This window comes from Schistocerca piceifrons, chromosome 11, assembly GCF_021461385.2.
Source record: "Schistocerca piceifrons isolate TAMUIC-IGC-003096 chromosome 11, iqSchPice1.1, whole genome shotgun sequence".
NCBI lineage: Eukaryota > Metazoa > Arthropoda > Insecta > Orthoptera > Acrididae > Schistocerca > Schistocerca piceifrons.
The window spans coordinates 62,766,714-62,784,887 of NC_060148.1; the positions used below are offsets into that span (position 1 = coordinate 62,766,714).

Genomic DNA, 18,174 nt, shown 5'->3' on the forward strand with positions numbered 1-18,174 from the left:
CATCTACGATTTTTACCCTCCACGCTGCCCTCCAATGCTAAATTTGTGATCCCTTGATGCCTCAGAACATGTCCTACCAACTGATCCCTTCTTCTTGTCAAGTTGTGCCACAAACTCCTCTTCTCCCCAATTCTATTCAATACCTCCTCATTACTTATGTGATATACCCATCTAATCTTCAGCATTCTTCTGTAGCACCACATTTCGAAAGTGTCTATTCTCTTCTTGTCCAAACTATTTATCGTCCAGATTGCCTTAATATGTCTGAAATGTTGTGAACATATCAGAGCTCTCAAACCTTCTGATCTCGAGAGGTGATTGTTTCAAATGCTTTTGAGAATTGTGTCCTACTACTTTAGGAGACTTATGTCTGGGCACTGACTTTCCAATCCTATGTGTGTGGAAAAAATCAAAGAGGGTCACCATGTAAGTTCCCTTTTAAGTCATTTAAGTCATATTTCTCACTTACCGCTCACTTCTTGGCTGGAAAGATCTAAGAGATTGACATGACTGGGGGGGGGGGGGGGGCAACTTCTTCAGTAGATGACGAAATATGTAAACAAAAAATCATACCCATTACCGTGCCATGCAGAACCATGCAATAATTACAGCAATGAATCTTAGAAATGAGAGCTGTCCATCACTCACAATAGCTACCATTTGGATCGCCTGACACTTGCACATCATAGGTTCGATCAGCAGTTACGGCGCAGCATACTCACCTATAGAGTTCTCGAAGGGGTTGTAGTAGGCATTGACCAAGGCCGCATAGCCGTGGTTGATCCACTCGGTCTTGTTGACAGGCTGCCGCAATTGGCTGAAGGAGTAGTTGGTCTGGAACTTGGTCACGTTGAGCATGCTCTCCAAGTACAGGGATGGGCTGACATCTAGCTACAAGGTTACAGTCTCAAGTAATACACGTGGTGAGTTATTAGCAGAAATGTAGCTTACAAGGAATCAGGTGTATGATGCACGAGGGAAGACCATGGGACTGCCAATTGTTGGCAGTATAGGGTGGAAGAAATCTGTTTGGTCACAGCTCAGTCTGTCAAGGTTGGGTATTGGTATACAGTAGTTTCCTGACACAGTTCGAGACTACATCAAAGTAACTGATCCAAAGGTTTCCTGTAGGGTATATGGAACATGCGATGGTCGGACACTCGCTCCCTAGCAACTCTATAGAAATCCCAGCATATATGTGATGGAAAGGTGGTTTGGTCACAGTTTAAACTGGTAAACCCACCAGTGGGACAGTTTAGGTTTCTGGTAACAAAGGGATCAAGACTTCATATGCCCAGACAGAAGTTTAGAATTGTGTTTCCCAAACTTAAAAGTCTCTGAACTGAGCAGTTTGAACTACACTTTCCCCACAGATCGGTGCACCATATCCGTATGAGAATATACGACATTAACATTGAGGATCGAGGGTTGTGAGACAGTAATACTCGCCGACTGAACTGTCTGGTGTGTCCAGCTTGTGTCAATCACATCAGTCCTACAGTCTTTCTGCACGGCATGCACAACACTCACCTGGAGTAAGTCAGTTAGTCTATCTATCCGTTGGCATGAGTTAGCCTCTTGTTAGCACAGTAGAAAATGTCAAACGAAGTTACAAGGAGTTTCAAACGAGAAGTTTGTTAACGTGTGGCGTCCAGAGTGGTATTTTCAAAACTGGACTAGAGCAGCACATCCTTAGACCTCAAGCAGTGGCATTTTGAACGAAAAACTGGAAAAGTTGCACAGTTTGTGGTCAGTGGCACAGAGTGAGTTGTATTTATGTTTATCTCATGAGCCATGTAGGGGAACTCCAGAAAATGGAACAGCAAGCAGTGGTCTGGAAACCACACTGGCGGATTGTGTATGACACAGCTGACATTCCAGACTGATACTGAGGTGTGCAGATGGCCAACCACGATACGACGGTCATACTCTGGGGCTCTCGAGCACCAGAATTGTCCAGCCTTGTTGTCACTGTCCTGTGACTGCAGACATTCCATTTTGCATCTAGACCAATAGTAAGATGCAAAGGGTAAGAAAAATATATGTGACAGGTAATGTCAACTCATTAAAATGCACTACCGGAGGTCCACGTTCACTAAACTGCTACTACTGTCATTGTTTTTGTTACATTCCAAATAAGTTTTGGTCGGTATGTGTCGTCCTCAGAGGACACTGCTTATTTATGAACCTGATTTCTTCCACATTCGGTTGTTATCATGTCCAAAAAAGCATATTACCGATTTACATACCGTGATGGCATTGAACAAATAGTACCTGTTATGCTCCGTTGTAATTACTGTACATTTGTATTATTTTTGGCTAAGTGACACTACGCTGAGTACTCCCAAATATGAAACTTGATGTTGGTTGGTTGGTAGACCATTATTCAAGCCAAATAATGCGGTATATGGAAACTGTGAAGGCGTGCAGCATGGGATGTACTCAACTAGCCAACACCCGCTTTGTTGTGATCACGTATTAGGTTTGTAGTCGAACACGAGGTGTAACTGAAAAATTCCTTTCTCATTTCCCATTCGCTGTCTGGGACACCCCGTTGCAAGGAAGCATTGCTTCTCCTGCACTTTCATTAGCTAGTCTTTGGGAATGGAAATGGAGAATGGACTGACCCAAAGAGAGAATGAAGGTGTACAGGGAAGATGTACATATTGTGAGAGCATGCCGTAAATAGTATGGATGTTATCACCTTTTACTGTCTGTGATTTTTTCTCAAAGTGACTGTGGTGTGAGTACAAGTGGCACACGCTTCACAAGGACAGTTCTTGTGATAAATAAGAAGTACCATGCCATCCTCAAAGAAAATTCAAATATTCGCTGCAAACACCCAAGCGAGGGAAAGATCACTTGCACTATCAGCCTGAAATGTACATGTTCACCTGCAATATCTGCTTGTAATATTTGTTTATTACAACCAGCCCACATCACCTTGTTTTCACCTGAGATGATGAATGGAAATCTAGTATGTTGCAATAATGAAACTCCATTTTGGGTACAGGATATCTGACAATTCTGATCTACAGTTGAGAGGTTTGTAAGATTGGAGAAATGATCAAAAAGTAACAGATTGTTCAGTTTATACATAGTATTTTTCAATTTTTTTTTGTCTTGATAGTACACATGCTTCTGATGTATGTTTTCATTTTCAGCTGTTTTGAATGTTTGGTTTACTGATGCCAGTCGAAAAGGTTATATATGTTTTCGAGTGCTCGGTGAGTTTTTACTTGGTAATCAGAGAGGTTGCTGATGTAAGTATAATACACTCTCTGACTTTTTGCCGCCTCAGTTCGGGGTAAAACCTCAAGCTTTCGACGATTACCTCCATTGTCTTCGTCAGGAGCAACTGACTGATTATATCGGCATATTCTTTGGCTCATGGAAAGCAATTTTTTCGGACATTTTGGGCAGAAATGCGTAGGACCAAAGTTTGTTCCGAAATTGTTGAATTTCGATCGAAACTGACATCTGGTAGACATTGCTCGAGAGCTGCTGAATATTTCAACAACGTACCAGAACTTCTAAAGAAAGTTGTAACATGTTACGAAACATTGGTGTACGGGTCCACACCAATGCCCAGTTCTTCCAATGGAAAATGGCTAAACAGCCAAGAACGAAATAGAACATCATGAGATCCTCCCTTATACGGTCAATAAGGAATACTACCAAGAAGTTATGCATCGTTTGCGGGTAGCAATCCGAAGAAACCAACCAGAATTGTGCCCACTCGTGAAAATTGCATCATGATATAATGCTCCCACTCACACTTGAATGCTGATTCGTGAGTTTTTTGGCAAAAAACAAAACCATTATGTTGCCTCAGCCATTGAACTCTTTGGACATGACCCCATGTGGCTTCCTCCTATTCCCAAGGCTGAAGGGAACTATGATAGGACATCATTTTGCCACCACTGATGAAATAAGAACAGAATCGCTGAACACCATAAAGAAAAGTTTTTGCAAGATTGTAAAATATGCTGCCACAAGTGTATTATATCTGAGGGGGATTACTTTGAAGGGGACAAAGATGAATTTGATGTTGACGAATAAATAAAGATTCTTAAAGAAAATAAAAATGCCCATTACTTTTGATAAGACCTCGTATAAATCAAACCGCTATGACTAAAAACCCAAGTATCACAGAGTACCCCAAACGGGTAGGTGTTAAGCCTTGCTTCAGATATCTTAACCACGGACAAAAAATTGGACACATCCATATGCCTAGTAGAGTGCAACACAATGACGTCTGTTCCTTGAAAGTGCGTTACAAGACTGTGGCCACCATTCTCATGTGGTTTATCCATCAACCCATCATAAGCTGCACATGAAATGTCGCAAAAACACCATGTGGTACAGTTCCTAACGGAGTAACAGAGATTCAGAAAAGAAACAATCATTCAAGTGTTACACAGAGTATTATTTCTCAGGCCTGTTCTTCAGGGCTTCACCAAAGTTTCCCAAGAGGCTGTGTCATTTAAGGCTGTCATCAGAGCAGGTTTAATGTGGAGTATCGCATGCATACACTGATGTTAAACTTAAGCCGAGTGATCTGAACCACATGTGCCCAATACAACCAGATAAAGTTTTGTTTACTACTAATGAGATCCTTCCAAATGACACAGTCACTTGAAATAAACGGTGTTTTTCCTTCTTACATCAGATGCTCCCAACAGTGGCTTAAGCAATACAGTTACTTAGAGAAACTGTCCTTTACATTCAGGTTCTTTTTTCTACCTTCCCAGTAGTTTTTTACTCTCTCTCTGCTACTGTTTTTATTCTTCTCTTTTCCTGGAAACTCACTCTTTTTGTTTCGCTTCTGAATTTCTCTCAGTTTTGAATTTCCTCTTGACCTATGTTCATCTGTCTTAAGATTTTTTGGGTACATTTAATACAATTAGTTTTGTTCTCCTTGTTGTTGAAATATTGGAAATTCTGGTAATAACATGATTATTAGAAAGATGCACCAAATAGCTACTTATAAATACTAATCCTTATTCACGACAGACTGCCTCGGTATTTACTGCCTTTGTCAAGTAAGTCTATATTGATGTGACATCTGTATTACGCCGTTAGCAAACTGCCTTATAACTGACACTGCTTTGATACGATGGTAAACGACGAAAATATATTGAAAATAAAACTTCAGTTATGGTGTGAAAGTAGATTGACAGTTCCACTCTTACAACGCTATATGCTTACATAAAAAATAAAACAAAATAAAAATAAACAAATAAATGCTGTAAATTCTTTTAGTTAATCAGCAGTTCTGGATCCTTTTCACATGTTCAAATTAATCGGTCCACCTTCTCCGAATTGTGTCTGAGAGTTTGGGGAACTTTTTCGAGTTCTTTGTTGCTCCTCCATTTCCTTAAGGGTGGCAATGCACTTATGGCTTTATAATTATTTTATTATGTACAATTTTGGCTTTAATGAGGACTGATTTTCTTATGGACGATGTCTTTGGAGAATGTTGATAAGCCACCTTCATCTTCTGGGAAGTCGCACTGTTTGCTGCTTTGGTCAGTCAATTGGTTTAAATGAATTATTTGTGATGTTTAAAGGTTAGAAATTTGTTAATTTTCCAAAAATAAGTTTTCAGCTATTCGGGGGCACCTATGATATTTGCAGTGCATTATATTCTGGATGCCAAGATTTACAAGCCTACTTTTTCCAAGGAGCTTTATTTGAGTGATACCCGATTCTATGCCTTCATCGCAGACTGTAAAGTAATCTGCAAAGGCAAGGCACTCGATACTGTCTTTTTTCTTATTCCTAGTTTTATTCGATGATTTGTTGCAGTATTTTGTAATGCACTTTCCCCTTCTGTAATGGTTTTCTGCAAAACAAACTTGAAGAGTACACCAGAGAGTAAATGCCCTTTCCAGACACTACTTCTGATTTGAAATAGCTCTGATGTTTTGTCTTCCAACAAACCTCAGTTTCCCCTTTGTTGCTTTCGCTCATTGTCAGTATGTACAAGTTTTATTCTTGAGCTACCCATCAGTTTGGTGTTCACATTCATACAAGAGAATCATTGTAAATCTTGATCATGTAGATATATCCTTTAAACTTCAGAGCAGTCTTTCAAACTGGAAAGTATTTGTGTCTTTATGGAATCTGTAATCACGACAAATATGAAATGATACCATGGCATTGGAAGCAATATTTTATAAAGCATATGCACTCATGAGTAATTAAAAACTGATGAATAGAATGTTTATACTGAGATGCCAAAATAGCAATGTAATAGCTACTTAGTTTTAAAATGATAATCCTTAAAGATTTTAAAAGAAGTATGCACTTAAAGGAAGGATCTGTACCATGTAAGGATAAATGAGTTAAGAGACTGTTGGATCTACAATGACATATCCGAAAGAACAGATACCACATGCAATCGACAGCTGTGATACATTTTATGCAAACTGAAAGTGGAGGGGGTGGGGTGGGAGAGAGGAATGGAAAGGGAAGGGAATGGAAGAAACTTGCGATGTTAGCTCCATCCAGACTTTATGCGGAATTGCTGCCGACCAGCAAAAAACATGTGCCCGACCGGGACTTGCACCCGAGATCTCCTGCTTACTTGGCAGTCGTGGTAACCGCTGTGCCATCTGCATACAGAGCTCAACGGAGATGCACGAACTCCTGGCCATGATGGGGAACGGGTCTAGAATCTTCAGTGTGGATTTTACCTGTTTATTTATTTATTTTATAGCAGAATTAAAGACCTATTACCTGATGATGTAAAACATGTTGTACGTCTTACAGTTTTCATCATTCATCCTTTTTTTCTTTTTAAAAATAACAGCAATTTAAAGTTAAAATATAAATAATTTTTTTAAGGAGAATATAAAAAAAGTTATGGGAAAGAGGAGAGATTCATTATTGGCATCACTGACTGTGACTGGCGGTGAATACCTCAGAATGGTTTCTTAAAGCTGTTGATCCTCAATCGTATCAAAAAAAAAAAAATTGTACACAGACGTTCTTCAATTTTATTTAGATCAATTGGACCATGAGAACCTAAAATGCGGAAATTTCCGCTTCAAGAATCAGACCCCTAGACATGAAGAACTGGAGCCAAATGCACGAGAAAAGCAGATAAGTAAAAAGTTTATTGTAAATGTTACTCCTCTCGAATCTTATGAAAAGACTTAACCATAAAGACAGTTGCAGCAACAAAGGAAGGATGGGTAGATTACACTGTGTGTCAATAGACTGTGCTCTTCAAGGTAATTCATGATGTTTGAATACATGTTCCAAAATTGATATTAACGATATGGGCCTATAACTTGGTGGATTATTGACTTTTTTTAATATTGGTGTGACCTGTGCTACTTTGCAATTTTTCCATACAGATTTTTCATTGAGTGAGTGGGTGTATATGATTGTTAAATATGGAACAATTCTGCAAGGCATTTGAGAGGCGTGAAAAATGTGTGGTTGCTGAAGAGAGAAAGCAGCCTTTTCAGTAGTTGCTGGGGGGGGGGGGGGGGGGCAGCAGTCTGGACGACTGGCTGATCTGGCCTTGTATCACCAGCCAAAATGGCCTGGTTGTGCTGGTACTGTGAACAGCTGAAAGCAAGGGGAGATTACAGCCGTAATTTTTCCCAACTCTACTGTATGGTGAAATGATGGTTGGATCCTCTAGGGTAAAATATTCTGGAGATAAAATAGTGCCCCGTTCAGATATCTGGGCGAGGACTACCCAGGAGGACATCGTCATCACGAAAAACAGAACTGGCATTCAAGGTATCGGAGCATGGAATGTTCAGCCTCTTAGTCGGGCAGGTAGGTTAGAAAATTTAATCGAGATATTAAAGTCAGACATAGTGGAAATTACTAAAGTTTGGTGGCTGGAACAAGACTTCTGGTCAGGCGAATTCAGGGTTATCAATACAAAATCAAACAGGAGTAAGGCAGAAGTAGTTTTAATAATGAATACGAAAACAGAAATGCTGGTAAGCCACTATGAACAGCATAGTGAATGCATTATTGCAGCCAAGAGAGACACAAAGCCCTCATCCACTACAGTAGTAAAAGTTTATATGACAACGATCTCCGCAGATGAAGATGAGATTGAAGAAATGTATGATAAGGTAAAACAAATTTTTCAGATAGTTAAGTGAGACGAAAATTTCTGATGGGGGACTAGGATTCAATAGTAGGAAACAGAAGCGTTGGAAAAATTGTTGGTGAATGTGGACTGGGGGAAAAGAATGAAAGAGGAAAGTGGCTAGTAGCTTTTGCACAGAGCACAATCAAATCATCGCTAAGACGTGATTTAAGAATCATGAAAGAAGGTTGTACACGTGAGAGAGACCTGGATGCACTGGTAGGTTTCATATTCATTATATACTGGTAAGACACAGATTTCGAAACCCGATTTTAAATTGTGAGACATTTCCAGGGACCAGATGTGGGCTCTGACCACAATGTACTGGTTATCAACTGTAGATTAAAACAGAAAAAATTGCAAAAAAAAGGTAGTAAACCAATGAGATGGGACCTGGATGAGTTGAAAGAACCAAGGGTTGTTGAGAGTTTCAGATGGAGCATTGGGCAATGACTGACTAGAACAAGGGAAAGGAAGACAGTAAAAAATGGATGGGTAGCTTTCAGAGATGAAATAGTCAAGGTAGCAGAGGACCCAATAGGTAATGACAACCTGAAGGTAGCAGGGGTGAAGCACATGGAGAGAAAGGCTACTTACAATTTGTACAGAAACCAGACGGCAGTTATAAGAGTGGAGAGGCACGAAAGGGGAGCAGTGATTGAGAAGGGAGTGAGACAGGGTTGTAGCTTATAGTATCATTCAATTTGCACACAGAGCAAGCAGTTAGGGAAACCAAAGAAAAATTTGGAGTCCAGGGAGAAGAAATAAAAACTTCGAGGTTTGTCGATGACATTGTAATTTGGTCAAAGGCAGTGAATGACATGTAAGAGCAGTTGAACTGAATGGGCAGTGTCTTGACAGATGGGTATAAGATGAATATCAACAAAAGGAAAACGAGGATGATGGAATGTTGCTAAATTAAGTTAGGTGTTGCTGAGGGAATCAGATTAGGAAACGAGACACTTGAAGTGGGCAGAAAAATAGCTGATGATGGCCAAAATAACAGAGGATATAAAGCGTAGATTGGCGGTACGGAAGATATAACCTGTAGGCTGGCAATGGCGAGAAAAGTGTTTCTGATGAAAAGAAATTTGCTAATGTCGAATATATATTGTAGTGCTAGGAAGTCTTTTCTGAAAGTATTTGTATGGAGCGTAGCCACATATGGAACTGAAACATGGATGATAAACACAGTCTTAGCTACAAGTATTTTTATTTATTATTGCACAAGCTTATATTTATTTGTCCCTATCATCGTCTGTTGAAATTATTTCCAAGTGATTCATTATTAATATAATAAACTTCCTTCACCTGATTGCCACAATTATTCCACTCTTCATGAGAAACAGTTCCACAACCTTCATCAGAATAGTTATTTCTTCCACTACTTTGCAGTGCATGAAATTCAGCACGCGCTTGATTTAGAAGCATTATTCATCTCCCACTCTGGAAGACACTGTCACGAGCAGATAAAGTGATACGGGTGGCAGCGAGTGGAAGTGGTCCGAGTTACGTGGACCACAACTTAACGCCACTTCTTGCAAACAGCACTCGCCCAAGCCCAGAACCTACTTCTGTCCGTACGCCACAAAATTTTGTTCACACTGTACATGTGAGCCCACATGTGCTACTTTATAGAAGAGCCACACTGGAGATGCCAAAGAGCCAAGTGTGGTGCACGAGCCACAGTTTACCGACCACTGATGTAGACTAAAAAATAGAATTATTTAAGAAAAAAATAAGGGAACAATTGACAGGAATGGGGGAGGAAATACAGTAGAAGGAGAATGGGTAGCTTTGAGGGATGAAGTAGTGAAGGCGGCAGAGGATCAAGCAGGTAAAAAGACGAGGGCTAGTAGAAATCCTTGGGTAACAGAAGAAATATTGAATTTAATTGATGAAAGGAGAAAATATAAAAATGCAGTAAATGAAGCAGGCAAAAAGGAATACAAACGTCTCAAAAATCAGATCGACAGGAAGTGCAAAATGGCTAAGCAGGGATGGCTAGAGGACAAATGTAAGGATGTAGAGGCCTATCTCACTAGGGATAAGATAGATACTGCCTACAGGAAAATTAAAGAGACCTTTGGAGATAAGAGAACCACTTGTATGAACATCAAGAGCTCAGATGGAAACCCAGTTCTAAGCAAAGAAGGGAAAGCAGAAAGGTGGAAGGAGTATATAGAGGGTCTGTACAAGGGCGATGTACTTGAGGACAATATTATGGAAATGGAAGAGGATGTAGATGAAGATGAAATGGGAGAGAAGATACTGCGTGAAGAGTTTGACAGAACACTGAAAGACCTCAGTCAAAACAAGGCCCCGGGAGTAGACAACATCCCATTAGAACTACTGACAGCCTTGGGAGAGCCAGTCCTGACAAAACTCTACCATCTGGTGAGCAAGATATATGAGACAGGCGAAATACCCTCAGACTTCAAGAAGAATATAATAATTCCAATACCAAAGAAAGCAGGTGTTGACAGATGTGAAAATTACCGAACTATCAGTTTAATAAGTCACAGCTGCAAAATACTAACGCGAATTCTTTATAGACGAATGGAAAAACTGGTAGAAGCCAACCTCGGGGAAGATCAGTTTGGATTCCGTAGAAATACTGGAACACGTGAGGCAATACTGACCCTACGACTTATCTTAGAAGAAAGATTAAGGAAAGGCAAACCTACGTTTCTAGCATTTGTAGACTTAGAGAAAGCTTTTGACAATGTTGACTGGAATACTCTCTTTCAAATTCTAAAGGTGGCAGGGGTAAAATACAGGGAGCGAAAGGCTATTGACAATTTGTACAGAAACCAGATGGCAGTTATAAGAATTGAGGGACATGAAAGGGAAGCAGTGGTTGGGAAGGAAGTAAGACAGGGTTGTAGCCTCTCCCCAATGTTATTCAATCTATATATTGAGCAAGCAGTGAAGGAAACAAAAGAAAAATTCGGAGTAGGTATTAAAATCCATGGAGAAGAAATAAAAACTTTGAGGTACGCCGACGACATTGTAATTCTGTCAGAAACAGCAAAGGACTTGGAAGAGCAGTTGAACGGAATGGATGGTGTCTTGAAGGGAGGATATAAGATGAACATCAACAAAAGCAAAACGAGGATAATGGAATGTAGTCGAATTAATGTTGTGATGTTGTGATGTTGAGGGTATTAGATTAGGAAATGAGACGCTTAAAGTAGTAAAGGAGTTTTGCTATTTGGGGAGCAAAATAACTGATGATGGTCGAAGTAGAGAGGATATAAAGTGTAGACTGGCAATGGCAAGGAAAGCGTTTCTGAAGAAGAGAGATTTGTTAACATCGAGTATAGATTTAAGTGTCAGGAAGTGATTTCTGAAAGTATTTGTATGGAGTGTAGCCATGTATGGAAGTGAAACATGGACGGTAAATAGTTTGGACAAGAAGAGAATAGAAGCTTTCGAAATGTGGTGCTACAGAAGAATGCTGAAGATTAGATGGGTAGATCACATAACTAATGAGGAGGTACTGAATAGGATTGGGGAGAAGAGGAGTTTGTGGCACAACTTGACCAGAAGAAGGGATCGGTTGGTAGGACATGTTCTGAGGCATCAAGGGATCACCAATTTAGTATTGGAGGGCAGTGTGGAGGGTAAAAATCGTAGGGGGAGACCAAGAGATGAATACACTAAGCAGATTCAGAAGGATGTAGGTTGCAGTAGGTACTGGGAGATGAAGAGGCTTGCACAGGATAGAGTAGCATGGGGAGCTGCATCAAACCAGTCTCAGGACTGAAGACCACAACCAACCAAGAAAAAAATACCTATAATTTTTTTGAATACAACTCTGAATTCTTGTTTGTTGATACCTTGCCATTGGGGCCCAAACATCTCGGACTGTGACAGGAATCCAGATGGGTGCAATGGTCCCAAAGGACAGAGCGCAGTGGTGTGTCAGTTTGGCTCTGGCTACTACGATCCATGTCAGGAGCAACGCACGTGTTTGCAAATGCATCTGCCACGGCTCACCTTCTCGTAGAACTTGTCGAGCTCGGTGTCGTCCAGCAGCTCCTCAGGGTACGCGACGTGGGCGACCACGGACTGGACTTTCTCGAGCGCCTTCTTCCTGCACATCACATCACGCCACACCACATCGCACGCTGTTGGGGTCTGCTAAGGTCTTCGTGGGGGTACTTGACATCAGCAATGAATGAGTAAAACACTTCAGAACGAGAGTGAGAAGATGGATCTAAAATCTAAACGCCTTCATCCAAACACATGCTCAGCAATCCAGCATACAGCGCACAGAAGAGGGTACCTTGTACTATGCTACGAGGGCAGTTCAATAAGTAGTGCAACACATTTTTTTTCTGAAACAGGGGTTGTTTTATTCAGCATTGAAATACACCAGGTTATTCCCCAATCTTTTAGCTACACAACACTATTTTTCAACGTAATCTCCATTCAATGCTACGGCCTTACGCCACCTTGAAATGAGGGCCTGTATGCCTGCACGGTACCATTCCACTGGTCGATGTCGGAGCCAACGTCGTACTGCATCAATAACTTCTTCGTCATCCGCGTAGCGCCTCCCACGGATTGCGTCCTTCATTGGGCCAAACATGTGGAAATCCGACGGTGCGAGATCGGGGCTGTAGGGTGCATGAGGAAGAACAGTCCACTGAAGTTTTGTGAGCTCCTCTTGGGTGCGAAGACTTGTGTGAGGTCTTGCGTTGTCATGAAGAAGGAGAAGTTCGTTCAGATTTTTGTGCCTATGAACACGCTGAAGTCGTTTCTTCAATTTCTGAAGAGTAGCACAATACACTTCAGAGTTGATCGTTTGACCGTGGGGAAGGACATCGAACAGAATAACCCCTTCAGCGTCCCAGAAGACTGTAACCGTGACTTTACCGGCTGAGGGTACGGCTTTAAACTTTTTCTTGGTAGGGGAGTGGGTGTGGCGCCACTCCATTGATTGCCGTTTTGTTTCAGGTTCGAAGTGATGAACCCACGTTTCATCGCCTGTAACAATCTTTGACAAGAAATTGTCACCCTCAGCCACATGATGAGCAAGCAATTCCGCACAGATGGTTCTCCTTTGCTCTTTATGGTGTTCGGTTAGACAACGAGGGACCCAGCGGGAACAAACCTTTGAATATCCCAACTGGTGAACAATTGTGACAGCACTACCAACAGAGATGTCAAGTTGAGCACTGAGTTGTTTGATGGTGATCCGTCGATCATCTCGAACGAGTGTGTTCGCACGCTCCGCCATTGCAGGAGTCACAGCTCTGCACGGCCGGCCCGCACGCGGGAGATCAGACAGTCTTGCTTGACCTTGCGGCGATGATGACACACGCTTTGCCCAACGACTCACCGTGCTTTTGTCCACTGCCAGATCACCGTAGACATTCTGCAAGCGCCTACGAATATCTGAGATGCCCTGGTTTTCCGCCAAAAGAAACTCGATCACTGCCCGTTGTTTGCAACGCACATCCGTTACAGACGTCATTTTAACAGCTCTGTACAGCGCTGCCACCTGTCGGAAGTCAATGAAACTATACGAGACGAAGCGGGAATGTTTGAAAATATTCCACAAGAAATTTCCGGTTTTTTCAACCAAAATTAGCCGAGAAAAAAAATGTGTTGCATTACTTATTGAACTGCCCTCGTATTTATTTATTTTTCCTATTTCACTACCGAACACAGCAAGGAAGAAACGACTGTCTACACACTTCTGTACAAGCCTCAATTTCTCTTATGTCTTCTTCGCGGTTCTGACACCAGAAGTATGTCGGCTGCAGGAGGAGCGTTCTGGAGTCTGTCGAAAGTCAGCCTTGTCTACAGTTTCTCAATAGACGCAAATGATTTAATGACATTAGCTGCAAGTGGGCACTGATTTAAATCAGTGGGGATAGTTGAAAATTTGTGCCCGGTCAGGATTAGAACCCGGGTCTCCTGCTTACCAGACAGGCGGACTGACCGCTGCGACATCTGGATACAGTGATCGTCACACCTGCAGGGACTACCCTAGCACACCTCCCATCAGACCCAAGTTCTCAACTTGTCCATGCATTACAGATGTAGTCCACCTTGCGCATTATCCTCATTACTCGCTTCATCTCGCCCAATCACGTTCGAACCCGGTACGCACCTGCACTGAAGGGATTACTGACTGTCTCGCCTTAACTATACAGGGTGTTACAAAAAGGTACGGACAAACTTTCAGGAAACATTCCTCACACACAAATAAAGAAAAGATGTTAGGTGGACATGCGTCCGGAAACGCTTAATTTCCATGTTAGAGTTCATTTTAGTTTCGTCCACCTATGCTCAATGGAGCATGTTATCATGATTTCATACGGAATACTCTACCTGTGCTGCTAGAACATGTGCCTTTACAAGTACGACACAACATGTGGTTCATGCACGATGGAGCTCCTGCACATTTCAGTCCAAGTGTTCGTACGCTTCTCAACAACAGATTCGGTGACCGATGGATTGGTAGAGACGGACCAATTCCGTGGCCTCCACGCTCTCCTGACCTCAACCCTATTGACTTTCATTTATGGGGGCATTTGAAAGCTCTTGTCTACGCAACCCCGGTACCAAATGTAGAGACTCTTCGTGCTCGTATTGTGGACGGCTGTGATACAATACGCCATTCTCCAGGGCTGCATCAGCGCATCAGGGATTCCGTGCGACGGAGGGTGGATGCATGTATCCTCGCTAACGGAGGACATTTTGAACATTTCCTGTAACAAAGTGTTTGAAGTCACGCTGGTACGTTCTGTTGCTTTGTGTTTCCATTCCAGATTAATGTGATTTGAAGAGAAGTAATAAAATGAGCTCTAACATGGAAAGTAAGCGTTTCCGGACACATAACATATTTTCTTTCATTGTGTGTGAGGAATGTTTCCTGGTCCAGCTCGTGGTCGTGCGGTAGCGTTCTCGCTTCTCGCGTCCCGCGCCCGGGTTCCCGGGTTCGATTCCCGGCGGGATCAGGGATTTTCTCTGTCTCGTGATGACTGGGTGTTGTGTGATGTCCTTAGGTTAGTTAGGTTTAGGTACTTCTAAGTTCAAGGGGACTGATGACCCTAGATGTTAAGTCCCATAGTGCTCAGAGCCATTTGAATGTTTCCTGAAAGTTTGGCCGTACCTTTTTGTAACACCCTGTATATGTGGTGTGACTCTTCAGGTTTTGGCAGCGCAAAGACTGTTCCATTAAGCTTTGGGTGTGCAGCCGCAAGAATTCTCCTTCTTCTTCTAATATTTCGGCTGTACAACGTTCAGCCACCTTCAGAGTGAGCCGCAAGACTGCCGCTCCAGTGCTCGATTCGTCTATTTATACTCGTGTACCGCACACCTGCGCGTGCGGCCACAGATGCAAATGCGCCAGAGACGTTGGTCGGCGGCAGAGATGTGCACAATGTGCGAGTTACATCTATCACTCTGCAGTCGATCTGTGTTGGCATGTCAATATATCATTGTGAGCTGCACTGTGACGACGTATTTTTGAGTTTATTACAGCAAGTGCCGGATTCCATGATTTATCAAGGTTGAAACGACTATCTCCATTAATTAAATTCGTCATCAACTGAATTTCAATTGCCTCCTTCACTATCGAGCCCCCAAAAGATGATGTAGTTGTCAAAATTTCGGCGTTGTCATACAACATACTGTGACCAGTGTCAATACAGTGCTTTGCTACTGCCGACTTTTTAGGTTGTAAAAGTCGTGTGTACCCCTGGTGCTCTGTATATCTTTCTTGGACAGTACAAGTTGTTTGTCCAATGTAAGAAAGACATGGAATTTTGTAAACTCCAGATTTTCAGAGCAGCGAATCATCTTTGACGGAGCCCACGAGTGCAGCTGTCTTGGATGGAGGACCAAAGATCACTTTTACTTTGTGCCTGCTGAGAATCCGTCCTATTTTTGATGAGAGGATACCCACATACGGCAGGAACGCCATCGATTTAAAAGTTTCCTCGTCTGCTTCTGCTTTCTTTGTGACCTGTTTCGGTTTAATTTTCAGTGCCTTCTTTATTTGCTGTGGGGAGTATCAATTGTCTTCAAACACTCTTTGTAAGTGGGAAAGTTCATCTTGCAGACTGCTTTCGTCAGAAATAATATGCGCTCTGTGGGTCAAAGTTCGGAGAACACTCATCATCTGGGCAGGATGGTGGCAGCTATTTGCACCTAAATACAAATCCTTGTGCGTCAGCTTATGATACACTTCATGTCCCAAAGTGCCATCCTCTCTGCACTGAACCAGAACATTCAAGAATGGAAAGCACCCCTCCTTTTCAGTTCCCATTGTGAACTTTCTTAAGAAGTCTTGCAAGTTATCTTCACCATGGGTACAAACTACAAAGGTACCATCAACATACCTCCAGAATACCATGGGATTCAAGTCAGCAGATTCAAGCGCCTTCTCCTCGAAGTCCTCCATAAATATATATGTGGTGTCTGATGTTTCAGACACGTCCAAAAGAATGGACGCCACTTATATTTCCTTCACAGATTTCCATTTGAGTTTCAATTGTTTTACACCCAATCTAATCTAAAGTACCACTAACAAATCTAGTAACACTCCTTCGAATTACTTCCACGTCTCCCTTTAATACGATCGGATGGGGATCCCAAACGGTTGAGAAGTACTCAAGACAGGGTCGCATTAGTTTTCTGTATGTGGTAAAAGGAAATGAGCGTATGTCACTGTTGGGTGGGAGGCCCTCTATTCAGAGAAGTTCGGCCGCCGGGTGTGAGTGATTTCATTCGACACCGCACTGGGCAGTTTACGCACTGGTGATGAGGAAGAAATAATTGAGAGGACAACACAACAGCCAGTCCCCAAGCGGAGGGAATCTCTGACCCGGCCGGGATTCGAACCCGGGCCCACTTGCGTGGGAGGCGAGCACATTACCACCCAACTAAGCAGGCAGACTCTGTATGCGGTATTCTTCGCATGTGAATTGTATTCCTCGTAGATGAGCTACACTCTCCTACAATTCCCTCAAAAATTCGATGATTAATGTTTTAGGGCGCACAACGGCGAGGTTATCAGCGCCCGTCAAAAATTCGAAGTCAACCGTTTGCCTTGCGTGCAACTGACCGCAAGTACTCGTTCCATTTCCAGCACCTTGACAACATTATGCCTATAGTCTGATTAAAATTACTTGGTAGTTGACACTTCACGCATTGCAGCCAGTTCCCTACAACCAGAGCATTCAACGTTATGCACGACCCGTTCGCCATTGTCAGACTGTCACAACATTTACAGTACGATAGTGCAGGGCCTGTTTTATTCGGAATTACGATGCAATGCTTCACTGAACACGCACACGTGCTCGAAGGAACAGGCACCGTAGTGACTACAACCATTATGAATTAATTGAAATGTATTCGCAGTTGGGAGTATGGACAACCGTCAGCTGCATAATGGAATGACGATAATGAAAATCTGAACAGGACGGGACTCAAACCCGGATTTCCTGTTTCTCAGAAGCAGTCGCCTTAATATTAGGCCATCTGAGCACGACTCACGGCCAGTCTAAACCTTCCACACGTCATGAACCGTGTGTCTACAGCCTGTAGTCGTACATCCATTACATACCAGGTGATCAAAAAGTCAGTATAAATTTGAAAACTTAATAAACCAAGGAATAATGTAGATAGAGAGGTACATATTGACGCACATGCTTGGAATGACATGGGGTTTTATTAGAACAAAAAAAAAGTATTGCTAGATGCGTGAAAGATCTGTTGCGCGCGTCGTTTGGTGATGATCGTGTGCTCAGCCGCCACTTTCGTCATGCTTGGCCTCCCAGGTCCCCAGACCTCAGTCCGTGCGATTATTGGCTTTGCGGTTACCTGAAGCCGCAAGTGTATCGTGATCGACCGACATCTCTAGGGATGCTGAAAGACAACATCCGACGCCAATGCCTCACCATAACTCCGGACATGCTTTACAGTGCTGTTCACAACATTATTCCTCGACTAGAGCTATTGTTGAGGAATGATGGTGGACATATTGAGCATTTCCTGTAAAGAACATCATCTTTTCTTTGTCTTTG

At 42.3% G+C, this 18,174-nt stretch overlaps 1 protein-coding gene across 1 annotated transcript in view; it reads right to left on the reverse strand.

Moving 5' to 3' along the window:
• Positions 1-18,174, reverse strand: part of LOC124719691 (neprilysin-2-like) — a 170,261-nt gene that overhangs the window by 25,567 nt on the left and 126,520 nt on the right. The window contains exons 10-11 of the mRNA XM_047244899.1: positions 12,128-12,224; positions 723-891 (exon numbers count right to left, since the gene is read on the reverse strand). Coding sequence (XP_047100855.1) covers positions 723-891; positions 12,128-12,224 — 266 coding nt within the window. The remainder of the gene's footprint in view (positions 1-722; positions 892-12,127; positions 12,225-18,174) is intronic.